The sequence below is a fragment of the Ursus arctos genome, unplaced genomic scaffold (assembly GCF_023065955.2).
Source record: "Ursus arctos isolate Adak ecotype North America unplaced genomic scaffold, UrsArc2.0 scaffold_28, whole genome shotgun sequence".
Taxonomy (NCBI): Eukaryota; Metazoa; Chordata; class Mammalia; order Carnivora; family Ursidae; genus Ursus; species Ursus arctos.
The window spans coordinates 30,910,435-30,931,141 of record NW_026622963.1 but is presented as its reverse complement, the minus strand read 5'-3'; the positions used below and the strand labels follow the sequence as shown (position 1 = coordinate 30,931,141).

The window sequence follows — 20,707 nt, the reverse complement described above, 5'->3', positions numbered from 1 at the left end:
TCACAGTATCAGCAATTGAAATGAGACAAGAACTCGGGTCTTTTAACTTCACTCCCAGTCATGTTTGTACTGTATTCCATGGGATGACAAGGAGGGAGACATTGTCTATATTATACTTTTTCATTAATCTGTGCCCTTTTTAATAGAATTTGGGGCAAGACGAAGACAAGCTTTATGGCATGGTTCCTTGGAAAAGCAAGCTTGATAGAGAAGAAGAAAAGGTAGGGCATAATCATTCAGATTCAAGAGAGACAAATTGCAAATACCTTACCAAAGTATTAGCCAGCAAAAGAGTGCTTATGAAATTGGGGGAAGGCATGCGGATGATCTCAAGGGAAAGGCATCTCCTGGTTTACGCAGCGGGAGGTCATGTTCCGTCTATCTATGAATATGGTATATAGGACTTCCGTTGAACGCCGGGGATAAATGCCAATGACCATAAAGATGGGTGTTACTGGGAGTTTGCCAGTTTTATTCAAAGTTGAATGCTGGTTTTCTGGAAAGCCTGATACCACTGAAGATCAACAGACTGACTGACAATGCCAAGCAGTTCTGAGATTTTAGGAACTTCCAGGTATGAAGCTGGTTATCCTAAAGGAATCTTGGACACTGCTCTCATATAATTTATGACTTTTTAGACTGGGGACCTTTTCACTTCTGGGTACTGGTGTTACTCAGACACCTCTCCCTAAGATGGGAGCTGTGCAGAGAGAGGCGGTAAAAAATCATGGATGGAGTCAGAGCTCTGTGATCAGTTACCAGGATTAGGACACTCGACTTTCCCATTTTGTGTATTGTCTAGAGACCTAGGAAAGGGTAGTGTAAAACTCCTTCTTTGATCATGATATTCATATTCTTTTTGTCCAGGGCCACACAGGGTAGACTTTAAAGGACTATCTCAACATATGGTTTTCCCCACTCAAAAATGCTGGACCATGTTTGCCTACTACCACTATCTACATCAGATATTTTCCTATTAAGAAAATGGCTCAAGACCTGCTCTAAGGACATTGAAGAGAGGTAAATAAAAATTATATAAGGAAGAGCTTAAGTGAATGGTGGAATGGACAGGAGGGAATGGCAGACACTGGGAAACATTGTAAATAACTCATAAATTAACACAGGTAAAATGGACACCCAGAGACTCCTATTATAAAAATAAACAGGTAAAATATAAGTGAAGCTTTACGACTTAAGTTCAGTCATTCCAATGAAATACTTTATTGCAGAAAAAACTGTGGTTAGAGGAGGCTGAATGGAAGAGATAGAAAGGCACATTCTAAATCGTCAAAAGAAGGCTGTAATTCTCACAGGCACACACAAAACATTGAGTGATAGAACACCCTTGTCGTTAAGACTGATACCTTCTTCCACGTTTGTAAGATTCCGTAACCCAGCACCATGTCATAGCAGAAGCAGTGGAGCAAACCAGCCCTTCCGTATTAGCTGAATAATCTCAGGTAAGCAGCTTTACATCTCTGAGCCTCAAGGAAAACCAGATTTATGGTCAGGATTGATACAGACTGAAACTGGGCTGAAAAAATCTTTGTACAAACAAATGTGTCTTGGACCAGGTCCTCCCCCATCCTCCTGCATGAGCTATGTGCTTTCTCTGTCTTAGCTTCTCCCTGTCACTCGGCTCTCCATCTCTCTCCCTCTGCCAACACAAGGGCTCAACATCTTTATTCCTCCAGTTTGCATATCATTCTTTGTGGTCTCAATTTTGCCTTGTGACTTTTCAAAACCTCTGTTCCCTGAGCTAATGAAATCAGCATCTCAATACTCTTAGTTTAAAAGGCTCAGACAGGGATATAATTGACCTAGTTCATTTTTTTTTTGTTTTTTTAGATTGATTTTTATTGCCAGAGATAACTTTACATAAAATAAAGCACATACATTTTAACTGTCGTGTGTGTGTGTATGTGTGTGTGTATGTGACCGTATTTGTTGTCCTTGAAGTAGTAACACACTTTTGTTCTAACGATGTCAATGAGAAGGTGGGGTCATGTAATACCCAACATTGCAATCTAGATTCATATTTCCACCTGTTTCTTTGAGAGGAGTGACTGCCCTAGAAGTCTCTGATAGGCAGGTAGACACATGATTAAAATATCTAGTACATTTGTACATGGGAATTTTTTTTTTCAGCAGCTGCTACCAACTGATTATCAACCCTGGATTATAATATTGATCCTTCATCTATTTATTATTGTCTTCTGTCCAATCTTGTCTCAAATAACTTTTCTTATTATTTATATGTTAAGCCCCTTGAGTCATAAGGAATAGAGATTCTTAGTTTATCTCACACAGTTTGTTATAATAATATACAACCAGTTTACCTAGAGCTCAAAACCTTATTCCGGTCATGGCAGCAGTTCCAAAGCTCCAACTGCCGCTCTGATGATGCACTGAAATTCTAGGGGCTGTGCTATGGCAGCCAGTCCTTCAAACTATTGCTTTAGTGACTTGGCTATTCTTTAACTCTACTTCTATTGTTAGTATGCTTTTGTATAATTATCCTGCATGTGTCTTAAAGTCAAACTCTTCAACAAAAATTTGATTGGCTTGGAAAGTCACCATCCAGTAGAGGGCACTCTTGTTGGCGTTAGATGGAGACTTCACACCAAGTAAGTTCATAAATCTAAGGAATGCCTATAAACTAACAGAATCCTTTTGCGTCAGGAGTCAAATCCATTGTTTTTAGGGTCGTCATGATGTCACTGGGCACAGATATAGCAATCCATGCACAGTGAGAGGTTTTGTACACGGCAGGTGTCTAAGCTATTCCGAAAAGGTCATTATAACTGGCAAAACATCTTGCTTGGTCTGAAAGTCTCGACGTCTAGACAAGTTTCTAGGAAGAAATTAATGCATTCATTTTGTCCTTTTGTTCAGAAAACATTTATATATGGAGGAGAGAGTAAGAGGAAAGAAAGTCATGGAGGTGGATGTTGGCAAGGCAGTTTATGGTGAACTCCTCCATATTAACTTCTGCAGGAAAAAATGAGAAGATGGGGGAAAGACACACAAACCTTCTAAAGAGAAGAAAGTGAGAGAAGACAAAGCAAGAGAAGAGAAGCCTGAGAGGAGTGTAAGGGTGGAGAGAAAGTAGAGGAGAAGGAAAGTGGAAGGAAAAGAAGGTAGAAGAAGCAGGTATTAATGTTTTCCTTCCCTTATAGGTTAGAGTTCTTCTATTCTCCCTGTTCCAGTGACAGTTGACTCTCATCTCAAGAAAAGAAGAAAAGCTCCCATCAATGATAAGGAGCCTATCAGCACCTATTTGGTGGACAGCAACTTAGTCTACATAAGAACAATGCATGGGATGGCAAGAGCATCTATCTAAGTAACATGGCAAAGTTCTTTACGTGCTCCATAATACAAGACAGAGGTTTGGCACTGGAGCAGAAGAAACTATTTAGGATTGGTGTTAGGAAAACTTTCCTAACTATTAGTATTATAATACATTTTCTCGAAGGGACCTGATGTCCCTATATTCTATGATCATATACCATGTCTGTTGGGACAGTGGTTCTTAAAACATGCTCCCTAAGCCAGCAGCATCAGCATGAATGACCTGGGAACTTGTTAGAAATGCAAGTGATTGTGCCCCACAGCAGACCTGTTGAATCAGAACTGTCAGGATTGTGGTTCAGGATGCTGTGTTTTAACAAGTCATCCAGCTGATTTCTATGTGGCTGAAGTGTAAGAGCCACGATGTAATGAAATGCTGTGATTCACATTATGCACGGGGAGAATACCTGGTGCCAGGAGGTGAAGTCAAGTTATCTAGGAAACCTATGAACCGTCTGGGTCTGGTTTCTTCCCCTCCATAGTTCCCTCTCTACTTGCCAGGCTCCTTCCCACTTGCGAAAGCTAACAGGTTTCAGAATTGTTATGCCTCTCCTCCCTGAAGGGAACAAACCTAGAACCTGTAAAAACTACAGGACTGCTGAGCACCCTCCCCATTTATTATGTTTTCTGGAATCACAATTAGCAGATGAATTGACACAGAGCTTTTCTGGTAGAGGACACCCTCCAAAGCAAATATCACAACTAACAGAGCTCTATTCCAAAGTACTGTGCTGGCCAAAACCCAATCAATAAGCTCTGGGTACCCTTGCAGTCGAATTGAACCTCTAAGCATCCTGCTGAGATTATACCCTTTTCTACTCTAAATGGGATTATAATTTCTCCATGTCCTTGGCAATGAAGACCATTTATTCTGCCATTGGTGTAGCAATGCCCTTTCAGGCAGACCAATGTGCAGCACCTACCAGCTTATCTATCCTGGTGCAAACATTTCTGTGTGTGTATGTCTGCATCTATGCCTGTGTTGTGCACACGTGTGTGTGTGTGTGCTTGTACGAACAGCCATTCTGTCTAGGCACTAGATTTAATTTGGGGATTCTATCCCCCTGCTACAATCGTAAAAAATGTGTGCAAATGAAATACACTAATTGAAATATACTAATGGAGATCCTCTTTTGTACGTGCATATCTTATGAGTGTTTTATTTTGATGCTTCATCTGGATTGATGGCTCCAGAAAGGTGTAATGACATCATGACCTAGTGGGGGAAAGTACAGAATCTGTGTTCCAGTCACATGGTTTCAAATCTTGGTTATGCCACTTATAAGCTATAGGACTTAGGGTGGGTTTTCGAGCATCTCTAAGCCTCAATGACCTAGTCTGTACAATGAAAGAAATAAAATTTAACCTGAAGCTTTACAGGGAGCATTTTGTGAGACAGTATGCTGATAAGCAAACTGAAATTAGAAGGTGCTAAATAATGAATGGTATTATAAAAAGACATGGCCCTGCTCTCAAGGAGCAAATAGTGTACTTGCTAAATGACAGACACATGTGAAACATCAAACCACAGTAAAAGAGATAAATGACCAATTAGCAGAGCATGAAAGGATATAGTTAATTGCATAATAAATGCCATAAGAGGTCATAGATGGAGGAATGCAGAAAGCAGGAGTTATGGGAGATTCAGATCTGAAGGAGGCTTTAAAGGGAAGGATGAAGAATAAGAAAAGGCAAGCAGGTGAAAACGTGAGGCCAGACTTAGGGGATGGTGGATGGGCCACGATGGCTGAGAAACTGGCTCTGGGGTCACATGCATTTGAAGATAACCTAGAAAGGCAGAGGGGGGCAGGCTATACTGTGGAGGCCCTCGGATGCCAAGCTAATGCCATATATGGACAACTGAAGGAGACTGTTTTTCCAATTCACCTTAATCTGTCCTAAACCCACACAACCCAACAGATCTAGTTACCCCTTCCATGTATTCATTACGTTTTTTGAGTTACCTAGTGTACAAGTGGGGCAGAGGGAAAGTAAGAGGTGGGTGTACCACCTCACTACAGACATTCAGCTCTATGATAGCATCACTTTGGCCACCATCGTCCAGCCTTAGGCCCACGGCTCCCTTCTGGCTGCAGAGCTCTGGTGGGAATCCTTCTGCATGATCTCGTTATCTTTCACATGCTTTGGAATTGAAAACGATTTCCCCTCATGACCAAGGCCTTCTCTCAGGGCTCTGCTGCTAAACTGATTCATTTGTCACTCAATTCCCTAAACTACTCTCTGCATCTCCACGGTCCATTCTAGACTTCAGTTTTTGCGTTTGCAACTCTTCCCATTGGCAATGGTTCCCTGGACATCTTTTATCCTTGACCTCTTTTCCTCTCTGCATTATTTCACTATGAATCTGTTTATGGAATCTCTAGGTATAATGAATGAAAAACCATTCTATATTCCCTTTTTAATCACAGTTGATATTCTATGTCAATTAGGGGTATAATTTATAGCATTTACAACTGCAATTATTCAATGCTGTAAGTTTTCTGCCTTCTGTTTGTTTTTCCACTTTTTAAATATTTCTTGGCTTTGCTTTCTTGTTCTGCCTTTTGTTATGTGAACTATATTCTTTCGCTGTGATACTACTGGTTAATTTCCAACATTACTACTATTACTTATTATATTAAGGCATTTCAAAATAAAATGCTATTATAAAGTCAACTTTGTTTCATACTTATTAGTCTTTTTCCTTGCTAATTTCTGATTCTAAACTAGTTGCGTATTGAAGGATTCTTCTTCAGCTCACATCTAGGCCAAAATAATGTCACCCAGTCAGTGGAAGATTGCAAAATTATAACATTACCTCAGCCTCCCCTTTGTAACTGACACTTTCTAATAAGCCTATGTAGGGTATGCACCAGTTTACTGAGTAAGTTTTCCATATAGACTGTAGGACCTGCAAAGCGCAGCCTACAATTCAGGTGGGAAGAAGAGCCCCAGGGACATGGGGGTGGTAAGTCTGTTTCATGAAGACCTCACTGTACCTCAAACACCTCAGCAGTCATTGCTAGATCCACTGCTCCTGAGGGATACACGGGGAGGGGGCACTCGAGGAAAATGCAGACTCTACAATTAGCTAAAACGTTGACTACAAGATGGGAAGCCCAAGAGAAGTAGGCCTACCACATGTAAGCCTTGATTAAAGCCCAGGCCATGGGCCATCTGAACCACGAATGCCGTGCCACCTTCCACCTGTACCCTGTCCTGCCCCACTAAATAAGTCTGGGTCTCACATTCGCACTCACGCGTGGATGAAAGAAGGAAAAAACCATGTCTAAGAGAGCACACTTTCCCAATAAAACCATGGATCTGTGGTTAAGAAATATGGCACAAACCAGGGTTCAAGTCTCAGCTCAACCCCATACTAGTTGCATATACAACACCAACACTCTGTCCCTCAGCTTCCTCTGTTGTGCGGTGGAGACAATCACTGTACCTACCTCATAAGGTTGCTGCAAAATTCAATGAGCCAATGTGTGTCAAATGTTTATACTGTTCCTGGCATGTGAAAAATGTTATATCACAGTTGCTAATATCACTATTTGGGTAAGAAGAATTATAAAAATGAACCCCAGTGAATCTTGCCCTTACATAATACCTATCCCCTTTTATATTTTATTTTTTTAAAGATTTACTTACTTATTTGAGAGAGAGAGAGTGCACAAGTGCATGCAAGCAGGGGAGGGGCAGAGGGAGAGGGAGAGGGGGAGAGAATCCCCCAGCAGACTTCCTGCTGAGTGCAGAGCCCAACTCGGGGCTCAATCCCATGACCCTGAGATCATGACCTGAGCTGAAATCAAGTCTTATGCTTCACCAACTGAGCCACCCAGGCACACCCCTCTGATTCCCTTTTAATCATAGGTGGAATCTGTGAATACGGTGAGATTTTCCTATTGCGATTATGTTGCATCATAAGACAAGAGAGAGATTATCAGGGTGAGCCTAATTTAATTGCACCAGACTTTTAAAAGCAGAGTGTTTCCTCCAGTTCGTAGCAGCAGAAGAAATCAGAGTGGAAACATGAAGAGGGTCCAATGTACTATTGCTGGCTCTTACGTGCCACCTGCTAAGGAATGAGGGCTGAGCACAAACACCCCCCGCTGATGACCAGCACGGACACAGGAAGCCCTACAATCACAGGAACTAAATTCAGCCAACCTCATAACCAAGCCCAGGAGCAGATTCTTTTCCTGAGCCTCCAGGTCAGATCCCAGGCTGGCTGACATCTGGGAGTTTTGGTGTTGAGGCACCTAGAACAGAGAACCTGGTGCAGGTCTTCCATACTTCTGACTGCAGGACGGTGAGGTCATAATGCCGATTTCCACCGTTCAATTCGGGCCAGTTGATTTTGAGTAATATAGAACTAAGGCACAATTACTAGCACCACCCGTGGGATGGCCCTTTTCTCCCGAGGTCCACAGCAGAGTGGATGAAGCAGCCCCAAACCACTCCTTCTCCCTTGTCCCACTCTGATCCTATGGTTCTTCCACCAGTGAGGGTGTTTTCTCAGCTGGAGACATCCCCGTTACACCATCTTTGCCATATTATCTCACATAAGGTCTTGTGACACCCATTATAAAGCATCATGAGAGAGGTTGTCTCAGTTACTTTTTTTTTTTAAGATTTTATTTGATAGAAAGAGAGAGAGAGAGAGAGCATGAATGGGGGGAGGGGCAGAGGAAGAGGGAGAAGCAGGCTCCCTCAGCAGGGAGCCTAATGTGGGGTTCAATCCCAGGACCCTGGGATCATGACCTGAGGTGAAGGCAGATGCTAAACCGGCTGAGCCACCCAGGTGTCCCTACCTCAGTTACTTCTATTTATAATCTTCTTCCTCTTACCACAGAAATTCTGTTCTCTGCAGTGGTCACCAAATCAGTCGAATGCTCCATTTTGCTCTTGATCCATATAAGAATGTTTCCTTAAGAAGCTGTGTGTGTGTGTGTGTGTGTGTGTGTGTGTGTGCATACCCACAGGTGGCGAGCAGCTAATCATTGATGATCCCGAGATTTGACTTCCTTCTACCTTTCTGGGTCCTGATTTTCCCTGCCTTTTTTTTTTTTTTTTTTTAATGTTAAATGTCTCTGGTCCTGTTATCTTACAGCCACATCAGCCAAGAACAAAACAAAACAAAACAAAACACAACTAACCAACCAAGAAGAACAAAAACGTTCAGAAGAAGAGTAACATGGCTCAGGTAAACTGTCTTTGTGGAATAGTATTGACTTAACGCCACATGACATGGAAATCCACTTCAACAGAGGAGGGCAAGTTTGTCCTATTGCCCCTTGCTGAGTGGCCTTGTTGACATGGCTGGCTCCCTTGAGCATTGGTAAATAGAAATTAAGTGAAGCTGAAAGGTAGTGACGGATTAGGTTTCAGAGATCAGAGATCCTGGACTAATAAATTAAGTATCACTTGAAACTTGGTAACAGTTACATGATGTTCATTGATTTCTGTAGGTAACATTGAAGTGAATCCTAAGCACCTTTACTCCAGGGTGGCTGAAAAACAATTCTAACAAAAATATGGCCCCTGAGAACATCTCATATTGTCCAGAACACTCATGGACATCATAGATGGAGAGCTGAAAAATTATTTCCTGACCCACAGCAAATATCATAAGGAAAATCCTTCTCTATCCTAACCCAAATCTGAATTTGTTGGGATTGGGCCATATTCCTCCATGATGTTCACTTAACCTATTTAAATTCATGTTACTTATCTTTAAAAATGTTGCTCTCAACATTTGCTTCAGGAGACTTAGAGTGTGCTTCACGGATTTCACATGCACCGTACCATCCACCGCCATCAACCCACTGGGGGATCCCTTTAAAAGGTCACGCAGCATTTTCATCTAGAAATATGGAACGGAGGCTGAGCAAAATTAAGATTAATAGGTGTATGGGGAAAGAATAGGTCTTGACAAAGTTTGAAAATAAGATGCTGAAAATTACAGATTCATTTCTAGTTAAATCAGAGGAAGGAAGCATGAAGGCAAGTGTGCCTCGAGAAAAAGAAAATAAAAGGAAGGATGGAAAGAAGGAAGGAAACAAGGAAGGAAGGGAGAGAGGGAGGAAGGAAGGGAGAGTAGAAGGGAAAGGTAGTAGAGGGGAGGGGAAGGGAGGGGAAGGAAGAGAAGGAAGGAGGGAAAGAAGGGAGGAAGGGAAGGAAGGAGAGAGGGATGGAAAGGGAAGGAAGGAGGGGAGGAAGGGAGGAAGGAAGGAAGGGAGGGAGGGAGGGAGGGAGGAAGGAAGGAAGGAAGGAAGGAAGGAAGGAAGGAAGGAAGGAGCTGCCAGCAAATGGTCCATTAAGGATCATTTCCTTTTAGGGGGTATTACACTATGGAGAAAATGAGCTGAGCTCAGAGCCTGGCCTCTCTCCTAGCTACTTACTTTGCACACACTACTGAGTACGTCTACAAACTGGGGACAGTGACAGTCATTCACCTCATAGGGACTTTGTCAATAATAAACTCTCAGCCTAAGAACTGGTACACGGTAAGTGCTCCTGGTAACTTGGTGACTATTACTATCATTATTACTTTCATCATTTTCATATCCAAATAAAATGGCTGAAGCTTCCAAACTGTAGTGTGGGAACTGTACATGCCCTAGAAATGAATGTTCAGATTCCCTGCTTCTGCTGATTTCCTTGACAGCCTTTGCCTGTAGTCTTTTTATCCAAAGTGAGTATGTTCATCTTCGATTTACTCAAAATATCACTAGAACCCCACTCTCTGGGAAAGTCAACTTTTAGTGACTTTTTTTTTTTTTAAGATTTTATTAGTTTATTTGGGAAAGAGAGAGAGAGAGAGAGTGTGCGTGCACAGGGGGAAGGGGCAGAGGGAGAGAATCTGAAGCAGACTCTCCCTGAGCCTGAGATCATGACCTGAGCTGAAATCAAGAGTTCATTGCTTAACCGACTGAGCCACCCAGGTGCCCTGGCTTTTACAGAAGTTTTGAGGGGGTAGGGGTAGCCTGAAATTAGACCCCAAAGATCAGGAAAGGACCTAAACACTACACATGACTTATGATTTTATGAGTCAGGGTTTCTCGCAAGGCCTGAATTCTCCTTGGATTCCGTCCTCTGGCCTCCCTGGGAAGTCCCCTCCCTCCCACTTCTTCCCTCTCCTTTCCAGCCAGAGTGTGCACCCAATCTCTGTCACCATCTAATGACAGCCAGTGGCCCCTCGACCTTCACCCCAACCATGCTCGCGCCCACACTGCATAGCCCCAAGGTCTCTGAGCTGATTCGCTCAACAACACCTCCATGGGCTCTGGCTCTTCACCCAGGGCAAGGTGGAGGGAGAACTAGGAAGTGTGTGCAGGCCTGCAGGGGTGGAGTTCACCGGCGACTCGCCCCGCAGCTGTTCCTCTGCCCCTGGACTACTGCATGAAGTACCGAGCCCCGGGGGCAGCACGTGGAACACGCTTCATGTCTACTAGCTCCCCTTCCCTGCCAAACCCTCTTGCCATGTCCGGCCCAAGTCACCAGATCCCAAAGTCATTTGCACTGAAATCCTGAGTGAGTGCGAAGAGGAAGCTGGCCCCCAAAAGGCAGGGGACAAGGTCAATGAGGGCAGCTGGCCCCAGGCCCCAACAAAGGGGCTGGCGACAGGACAGGACTGTTAAAGAACTCTCTTTTTGAACAGCCAACAAAGAGTGGTGACGAGTGGGCGGGTCAGCTGTGCGCAGAGAGGAAATGAGCCTGAGAGCCAGTCACACCTCGGCCCGGGTACATCCTCGCCCCGGGTGGCGTCACACTGCCACTTCCCAGCACTTGCCACCCCACACTCACCCAGCAGGGCTATGATCCCCGATGAGAGTGAATTTCATCGCCCCCCATGGCGCCCCCTGACTCTGCTGACTCAGTTCGCCTCCCCCCCCTTTAGGTCTTCCTGTTTATGTTGTCACTTTGTTTCATTATTTATTTTTAGCTCTGATTTCGGAGGCTTTTATTCTGTGGGGCACTGGCAATGTCTCAACGGCATCGGCCTGGGCTCTGAAAAGATCATTGTGCGCGCCTGGCCTCAGGCCCCGGAGGGACAGAGCGCTAGTGTGAGCCACCTCGCGCTGCCCCTGCGTGCGCGCAGCCAGCCCGGGCCTGGCGGCCCTCTCCATGGGCCGGCCAGCACAGCCCCAGCGAGTGCGAGAGAGAGAAGTGACCACAGATTTCATAGGGTCCTGCTCTCGAATGCAGAAACCGAGACCCGGGGAAATGAAGGATCCTCCCCACAAATCACCCATTAAAATTGCAGAGCCAGACCTCAAAATCGTGGAGTCCCAAGTTCTGGTCCAATGCTCTTTCCCATGCACTAGAAAATAATTTCTGGAACAAAGTCATCAGTTGCTAAATTTCATGATGGGTGGCCACCAGAGCGCCTGCTCCATTTTTATTATTCATATATCTTTTTTTTTCCCCGCCTCTGGACTCTGAATGTACTCACATTCATGGGGGAAAAACAAACAAACAAACAGCAACAACAAAAAACCAAAAGGCTTCTAACAACAGTGGGGGCTCCTCTCACGGGGCCCACACGCCCTTCTATTTGTTATTGTTTTTCTTTATGAAATACAAAAACATTTTTGCTGTGAGTCAGGAGTACCAAGCTGCGCCTTGCCTCCTCGGACTGGCTGCCGCAGCAAGGAAGAAGGGACGAGCTTCAGTTCCCCGGACAATGGTCTCTTTGACTGGGAATATACCGAACCAGAATTACAAGTCTGCAAGAGTAAACAAGGCCGGAGTCAATCTAAAGTTGTTTTACACTCTGTTTTATTAAAGTCAATGCATTTCCGGTCCTATGTGCAGGGCCTAGGTTTGCTTAATTGTAGACACCCAGGGTGAATGCTAATGGAGCCGGAGGACAGCCCGCGATCTGAAAGCAAGGCCCTTTTCTGACCTCTACAGGCCATTTGGAGGAAAAAAAGGAAGCTGCTTCCGGAAAATAACAGAGCAGGAGGCATCACAGACCGGGGGCCGAGGGAGATTTTTCCTGGATGCTTCCTTGCCGCTCTGAGCGTGCTGGACACAGGCGTGTCCTACTTTTCTGCAGCTCTGCTATTCGTGTTTAATAGGTTACTGAGGCAACGAGAACGAGGTCATTCTCAGGAGACCTTTGGAATGGAAATTAAGATCTCAGTCACTCAACACATATTTAATGGAGGCCCTCCATGTCTTGGGCACAATGCTAGGCCCTCAGGATAGAGCAGTGAATGACATCTCTCTTCTCCAAAAATGCAAAGTCTGGGGGGCAATGGGAGTGTGTGTGTGTGTGTGTGTGTGTGTGTGTAGAAAAACCCATAGTCAACACCATGCAACAGGGTTTCTACACGCCTCTGTGGGAACTCGAGTCAGATAAAGAAAGACCACCCGGAGGAAGATACATTTAGGATCTGACGAATAGAATTAGACACAAAGGTGGAGGCAGAGACAGTACAAGAGGAAAGTGCTTTCTGGAAACTGAAAGTGATTTTTTTATGACTTCAGTAGGGGCTTGTATTAAGACAGGATACCAGAAAGTTAGCCAGTGGCTGGATCCCCAAGGGCTCAAGTGCCGGGTTCCATTTGCATTTTATCCTTGGGACCGTGGGAGGCCACCAAACGGTTGTAAGCAGCAGAAAGAGAAACAAACGCTCATTCCAAATATCTTCTGGTTGCACAGGGAAGAAAGGGCTGGAAAGGAGGCAAAATCACAGGCGAGGAGAGCTGTGGGAAAACCATCGCTGAAACCCAGGCAAGAAGAGTGAGCAATGGACAGATGCATTTAAACCAAAGGTAAGAAGAGCAAGGCTTGGCAAGACTTGTGGATCCATGCGTCTAGTGAACGTGTGAGTGCCTGCCTCGCTCAGACTTTGGGCTGTGCAGTGGGCACACACCCAAACAAGGCAGCACAGATTCCCGTCAAGGTGACTTGGTGGGAGGTAGACTTGGTGGGAGGAAATCAGGAGGATGTGACTTTGAACCTGTGAGTCTGAGGTGGAGTGGGGTGTTCTGCAGGGACGCCCAGACGAGTTCCTTGTATTTGAATCAGGATTGAAAACAACAACAATCCTGCCCTTCCTGGAGACAGGGGATTATTCTGTGGCTTCTAAAAAGCCCTCAGGGGTCTTTGAAGAGACCGCTTTTCCCTGGAGTGCAGACTTAGGTGTCAGGCCGCCTGGGTTGACGCCATGATCCCACCACTTACTGGCTGTACGAATCATACCACGACGACACGTGCAACGGTCTTAGACACGTGTATTCATGGTCGGCACCTGCTAACGGTAGCATGGGGGAGGGGATCAGACTCTTCTGGGAGCAGACTCCAGCCCCATCACCTACTAAAAGTACAAGTGAGCCTCACTTTGAAAATGGCAGTAAGGATGTTCACCTATTGCACGGAGTGGTGGTGAGAGCTTAAATGAGTATGAGCAGAGTGGGAATCCCAGACGGGTTTTCTCCCCTAATATCTTCTAAAATAACTTCCTCTTCAGACTGAAGTGTGGGTGGGGACCAGCTGAAATGATTCTGAGAACATCCATTCATTTAACCTCCCTATTCTGGCTAACAGGGCTGTCTCTTTGCTCCCCTGCTATGTCCCACAGCTAGTACACAGAACTGACCCCATTGCCACTTTTTATCCTGACCCCCAAAGCACAAAGCCACACTCAGACACCCCAACTGAATTGCTGCAACAACTGTGCTTAATTATTAGTAGTAGTATTTCGTCGGGGGTGGTGGTGGTGTTGGTGGTAAGACATGTCTACTGCTAAAAAGCATTTTAACCCCATCCGGCCCTAGAAAAGACTAGATGCTCTTAGGCAGAATAACCAGCTTGTTCTAGGCAATCATCCGTTGCTCTGTTCTGTCAAATGTGGTTTATCTGGTAATTCTCCCACAAGTATGCATTCTCTTGCAGACAGGACTGGATCCATTTTTCCTCATGACCTAAGCAGGATCAAAATATACATGTGCTAGAAGACTCGTTTATGCCATGTGCTGGTAAGTAGGCTTCACCTTCTTCCCCAAAAGTCTCGTATCTCGATTTGTGTCTGGCAGCATGGGGGAAAAGCCCTGTCTAGCTGCTCCCTACTTTTATGATCATGTATCTCATCGTAAACGTTCCCCCTTGCTCTGTTTTCTTGCTTAAAGCCCTGCACTTACATTGTGAGTGGGCATGCGTGTGTGCATGCGTGTGTGTGTGCGTGTGTGCATGCGTGCATGCGTGCGTGTGCATGTGTGCGTGCGTGTGTGCATGTGGGCATGCATGTGCGTGTGTGTGCGTGTGTGCATGTGGGCATGCATGTGCGTGTGTGCATGTGTGTGCGTGTGTGTGCATGCATGTGCGTGTGTGCATGCGTGTGCGTGTGTGTGCATGCGTGTGCGTGTGTGCGTGTGTGTGGTAGGGAGCTCAAGCTCAATTCCATCTCCAGTGGGTTGGAATGTGTGCAGTAGATGATTTTAAGTTATATACAATTGTATTCTTTTTATTATTAGGCACTGAAAGGCTGTAATACATTCCATTTTTATCCAAAAATGTCTTTTTACCACTTTCTTTTTTCTAAACAACACTTTTTTTTTTGGTTAAGAAGCAGTTGGGCACTCATTAAGCCAAACAGCAACATGAACAAAAGAGGACATCTGTTGGGAAGACAGCAGCAGGCTCCAGCCCTAATGAATTATTTTTGCCCAAAAAGAAAAAGCTCTCATGGTGAGGACCCAGGCTACTGTCTCTGTGCCCTTCCAAGCCCGGAGCCTTTAGGGGGCTGGAGCGGGTTGTGCCAGCAGGGCAAAAGGAATCTATCACTCTCGTGCAAATGCAAGTGTTCAGACCCATGCAGGCCACTGTCCTGAGTCCCTAACAAGGGTGACTTATGTCAGGCATTTCATGGAAGCACCTTCTCTTGGCAGAGAGCAGAGGCTACCCCTGGAATATGAAATCAGCTCTACAGCTCAGTTGTCCAGGCTGGGAAATAAAAGCCGTGCATAAGAACTTCTCCCCTTAGGGGTGTAATGTGACCCAACTTGCGCTGGCATCCCTCAACGTGAGCCTGAAACTCAAGAATCAGGTTATTTCCAAATGTGCTTTGTGGCTCTGAATCTTTTTTTTTTTTTTTTTTTTTTTTCTGGAGGCCTGGAAGAAACTGGAGCCAATGGCTGGAATGCTTCCATTCTCACTGACAGGACTGTAAGAAGTACCCAGGCAGCCAAGTTGGCACAATGCACACGGAGCCCTGTGCCCATTCCCACCAAAGGCAGTCTGCAGTGCAGAGCACCTGGCTGACTCCTGCAGCCACTGGCAGCTCCTCGAGATTCTGCTCCCCCATTCTGTCTGCTCTCTCTAAACATTTGCACAATGCAGGCAAGGGCAAGGCCACTCTGCTCCTTCTTGAGCTTGTGTCTCATGGGAACCAGTCTTCCATGGAAACCAACAGCTGGAGGGGCTGAGGTGTGGATGCCCTTTTAGTGAAATCAGTTACCTTTCCTTAACACAAATTGTGATCTGAGATGGGAAATGAAGGAATCAAGGGAAATATATGGGATTTCAGTGAGACGTTCGATGCTCAGGTTTGAGGTTAGGGGGAAAGATACATTTTGACTGCTGCCAACGTGGCGAGAAGCATGCTAGCTGCAGGCAGAGGTGACAAGAGAATATCGGGCGCATGCATCTTAGAGTTCTCCACCCACTGGCTGGTGGGAGTGGGGCTGCAAAAAAAAAAACCCACATAAATTGTAAATAGAAAACATGCTTTCAGAGGGTTGCTTAAATGGTAGCAGCAGGGACACAGATGAGAGATGCTAGAACTTGGCTGGGCTGATGAGGAAAGGTCTTACAGAAGGAAGGTGATATTGGAACCGGGGCTTGAAATGCCCAAATCACGTCACGGGAGATGCTCATCAGAGACAGAGGAAAAATGTGAAAATGTGTGAACAATCAGAGAAGGTATTTAGGGAGCTCTGTGACTCAAGAAGTGGCGCGTGTGTGTGTGTGTGTGTGTGTGTGTGTGTGTGTGTGCATGCTCACACACGTGCATGGGTGCAGTGAGATAAAATAAACTACGTCCCATGACAAACTGAAGAGACTGCAGAATGGCAGAACCTGAGTCAGTAGAGAAGACTGGCGGCCGGGCTGTGCAGGGATCTTTCTCCTGTAGGCAGTATGGAGCTAAAAAGTCCTTTGCCGCAGGGAAGTATCGAGAGCAGCCAGCAGAATCCACCCTTAGGGGATCGTGGAAGTATGATCCTGAGGGGATCCCAAGAAGCCTTGTACTTCTCTGCCCCTAACGGGACTGTCCTAGAGGTGTCAAAGGCCAGCTAACCACGTATGCACGTCAGAGAAAGTGCACAGGGCTACCCCGGGAAACTGCAGCTCCTGCCCAGCCCCCTCCCAGCCCTAGCCCTGCCCGGCAGAGCACTGGGTACCAGCTGGTACGGGACACCTGTGCCCATGGTTTGGCTCCAGCATCACTTCTCCAGACTCTCATCTTCCCTACACACTTTGAACCGCATCTGCTCCCCATTAGAGTCTATCACCGCCTGGAATCCTTGAGTGATCTTGTTTGGCTCTGAGTTTGGTGGAACGGGGTTTTCAGAACAATTCACTGTAGTGGTTTGGCCAGCAAGAGACATGTCTAGCCAGGCTGGAAAAGTCACTCCTGTCGCTCTCTGGAGTTGACTTGCCAGTGAGCCCTCTTGTCCCCCGAGACTGATAATCCATGAGGTGTGACCCAGATGGCCTTCAGTCTCAGCTGGAAGGGACGGAAGTCAGCTCTCTCTCTAACCCCTTTGTTCCCTCCAAGCAAACTCCTTCTCAGCTGACTGGCCCCTGGGCTTAGTCGCTCAAGACTTCCACCAGTCCCCATCTCACTGCATATACTTCTCCTTCTACTGATGTGCTTCTAGGAGTCCTTTCCCGATGGACCTATTGTCATAGGCCCCCAATATTCACCATGACCCCAGACCGCACTCCTTATCTCTCATCCTACTACAAACCTGCTGATCTACAAATAGGGTGATGTCACACTTAGGGTCCTCATACTACTGAACTACCACCATAGCGGGGTATCCAGTCAATCGGTCAGAAGAAGCAGGACAGCAGACATCATTCCTGGGCATGCTTCTGCTGAAGATTCTTTATCTCCACTACCACATTCAGAATAAAGACCGACCTTTCCATCGAGGCATGTCAAATGCTGCCTGATCAATTTCAATGCCAATGTTCTCAAGTTCATCTCTTGCCCTCACCCCATCCCCACATACAGACACATCTTTTAAACCAGTCACACTAATCATTTTATTCCAAGCTCTATCCCCACCCCAGGGCCTTTGCACAAACTCTTTCTACTCCTTAGCATGTTTCTTCTCCTTTCTACCTGAAAACTCGTGCGCATCCTTCAAGAATCACCTCAATTATCATCTCTCGGTATACGTTTCCCACCACCGCTGCCCCATAGCTGGTCTTCTGCATAGCTCCACAAAGGTGTGTGCCACCATGTTAAAATGTTTACTGCTCATCTTTCCCACTTGCAAACAGAGTACGTCCTTTGCCCTGCATCCTTAGAGCTTAGTAAAGTACATGACGCATAGTAGGTGCTTAACGTATGTTTGTTACATGGATGAATCACACGTCCCTGGCTTTTCCTGAACTTATTATGTAGAAATTTACATGTCCTGGTCACCTGCCCTCAGGAACATGTTAGGTGACAGAATCTTGTCCCATAAACGAATTTGAGTTGAGGCACAAAGTGGCAATCATGAGTCACCATTATTTCTAGCCCTCCCACTGTTTACATTTTCAACACAACTATCTTCTTGACTGCTCCAAGCAAGGCGAGAACAGAAACAGTCTGCTATTCCCTATTTAAGAGTGGAAAGGTTTATAAGAGAAGTTAAGCCCTGCTGTTATCTGGGATTTGAATGTGGTGTCTTTGCTATTTCCCTTAAACCTCTTACATACGTTTCAGACATCTGAGTGTCTTAACACCAAGAATGGATATGTGGTTTCTGAACTACAGCAAGGAAATTTGGAAAGGACTTGGAAAAAGAAAGGATTAGCAATAATAATAGTAGTAACACTAATAATAATAGTATCAGCTCTTTGAATCATAACACGCCTGCCTTTCTCTTATGCCTCAGGGTTAGATTATGGCAGTTTTATGGTGTGGCTTTCTGCTGGTCTGGAGGGTTGCTGTGAGTTTTTTCTGAAATTATCATTTCCAAATCTCATGGTGGTGAATGGTTTATCAAGAGAAGTATTTGGCAACATTTGATCCCCAATATGCATTATCCCCTTTTCCCTACACCCAACTCAAATAAAAACTATATTTTCCAACCTCTCTTGCAGCTACCTGTGGCCATAGGACCACTTGTTAGATGGTGGGATTAAGGAGAAGTGCAATGTATAGCTTTTTGAAATATAGAGAATGTGTTCTTCTTTTTCTACCCTTCTTACTGCTTACTGGGATGTAGATGAAATGGCTGATGCTTTAGCAGCCATCTTAGACCAAGAGTAGAAGCAACACGCAGCAAAGCTAGAAAGCCATAGAAACTGGGTGCTGGACACCAGGCACTCATGATACCAGCTCTGGCCTGCCTATATCTGGAGTCCGCATAAAAGATAAACAGACTTTATCTTACAAAGGTACTGCAATTTTGGATTCCCCTTCTCTCATAGACAAACCTAATCCTAACTAAATATATATGGCACCTGGACAAACATAAATTTGAACTACCATATTTTCTCCATCTTATCTCTCAATCAGTATCTGCCTTCCATGCCCCTTCTCATCCTTTCTGCATGGGTCCTATACACCTAGAGATCATCCAAATCTCTAAGCTATTTGCCTCTCCATGCCAAAGGGCCTTGCTCCATTTCACTTACTTTATGACAGCCTAACCTTCTACACTCTGCTACTCTGCAACCTCCTTCCCAGATACCCTCCAGGGAGAGGGAGTACTTTCTCACCACGTGACTGCAGGTAAGGTCTTCTGTAACTGAGAACGCCTATGCAGAATGCTCGACTTCTGCTATGGAGGAAAATCAGCCAACATTATTGGGTGCCTGTCATGTGCCAATCTGTATACTTTTATACATTATCTCATGTCATCTTCATGATAACTTTTAATATAGATGATGTTCATCTCCACTGTATGTATAACGAAACTGAGGTTTGGGGAAATCTAATTAGTTGCCTTAGTTCTCATAACAACGGACTGCCAAATCCAGGATATGAGCCACATCTGTCTGAGTCTGAAATGAATGATTTTCCCACCACGACTTGCTGCCTTCCAGCATTACGGTTAGTGGCCTGAATTCATAGGATTTTAAAGTTTGTAAAGACCAATGGCCATGTCTTATTCAGTATTGTGCTTTTCCCTTAGAATCTAGGACAGTTCATGGATTATACTGGATCTGTAAAATATATACTGTTAAAACAGACTAAGCATTTCCCCCAAGCAAGCATGATGCTTGCAAATTCGCCATTGTGCAGCCGTTCATGTTCAACAATTCAGCAACTGAAGACCCTGCTAGGACCCTCACAGGTCTCAGGGGGCTCATCACTTGTGCTGAGGAGCTCAGATGCTACAGTAGGAAGACAACTACAGGCGATAACACTCATATGAAGAACAGCTTAGACAACCATATAGAAATCGGCCTGAGAAGCCAAAAAGAAGCCCGACTCCTACTTCTAGTCTGCTCCAGTTTCAAGCACAGGAAGGGAGAAGAGCTCAAAATAGTGTTGAGAGGATCCATGGTCATCCTGAGAGCAGCCCTTTCTAGCAAAATGGCAGCTTGCATGGGCTCCAAAGGCCACCTAACTATGGATGTAAAAGGTATAATTGTAACATAACCAGTCTCTATGCCTAGTGAAACTAGAACAAAATCTGGAGTTAGGTTGCTGGGCTCACATGGGCTGGCTTTTGGCACCAACGCTGTACATGTCTGATGGTGAAGAAACAACATGGCCGTCAGTCCAGTGGTTAGAGACACGGAGCTCGCTCTGAACCTCAGGGCTAGGGGATGGCTTTTCTTCCCTGGCCTGGCCCCTCTTCTTCTTCCCCTCCCTCATCCTTGTAGAAAGCGCACTCTTGGATCTGCCGGTCCAGCTCAGAGAAGCTCCCTTCTGGGTCTGCGCTGCTGTCTGTACTGTAATCAATCTCCTCCATGCAGGGGGGTTCATCATCCAGTTCTGAGGTCACGCTGCTGCTGCTGCTGTGTCTGCCATGGGTTCACAGGAAACAGGAGAAGAGAGGAAGGACAGGAAGGGAGGGCAGGAAAAAGGGATGAAAAATACAGAAGGGGAGGGACACAGAGAGAGGGAGGTGAGGAGAAAGAAGAAGGAAATGAAAAAAGAAGTTACCC

General features: G+C 45.3%; 1 protein-coding gene across 2 annotated transcripts in view; it reads right to left on the bottom strand.

The window, feature by feature from the left end:
* Window positions 1–12,116: 12,116 nt before the first annotated feature.
* The window catches only part of AGBL1 (AGBL carboxypeptidase 1), a 708,586-nt gene continuing 699,995 nt past the window's right edge, over window positions 12,117–20,707 (bottom strand). For both annotated transcript variants that reach the window (XM_044388396.3, XM_044388397.3), the window contains exon 23: window positions 12,117–20,563. In XM_044388396.3, the coding sequence (XP_044244331.1) occupies window positions 20,359–20,563 (205 nt within the window). In that variant the 3' untranslated portion in view covers window positions 12,117–20,358. The remainder of the gene's footprint in view (window positions 20,564–20,707) is intronic.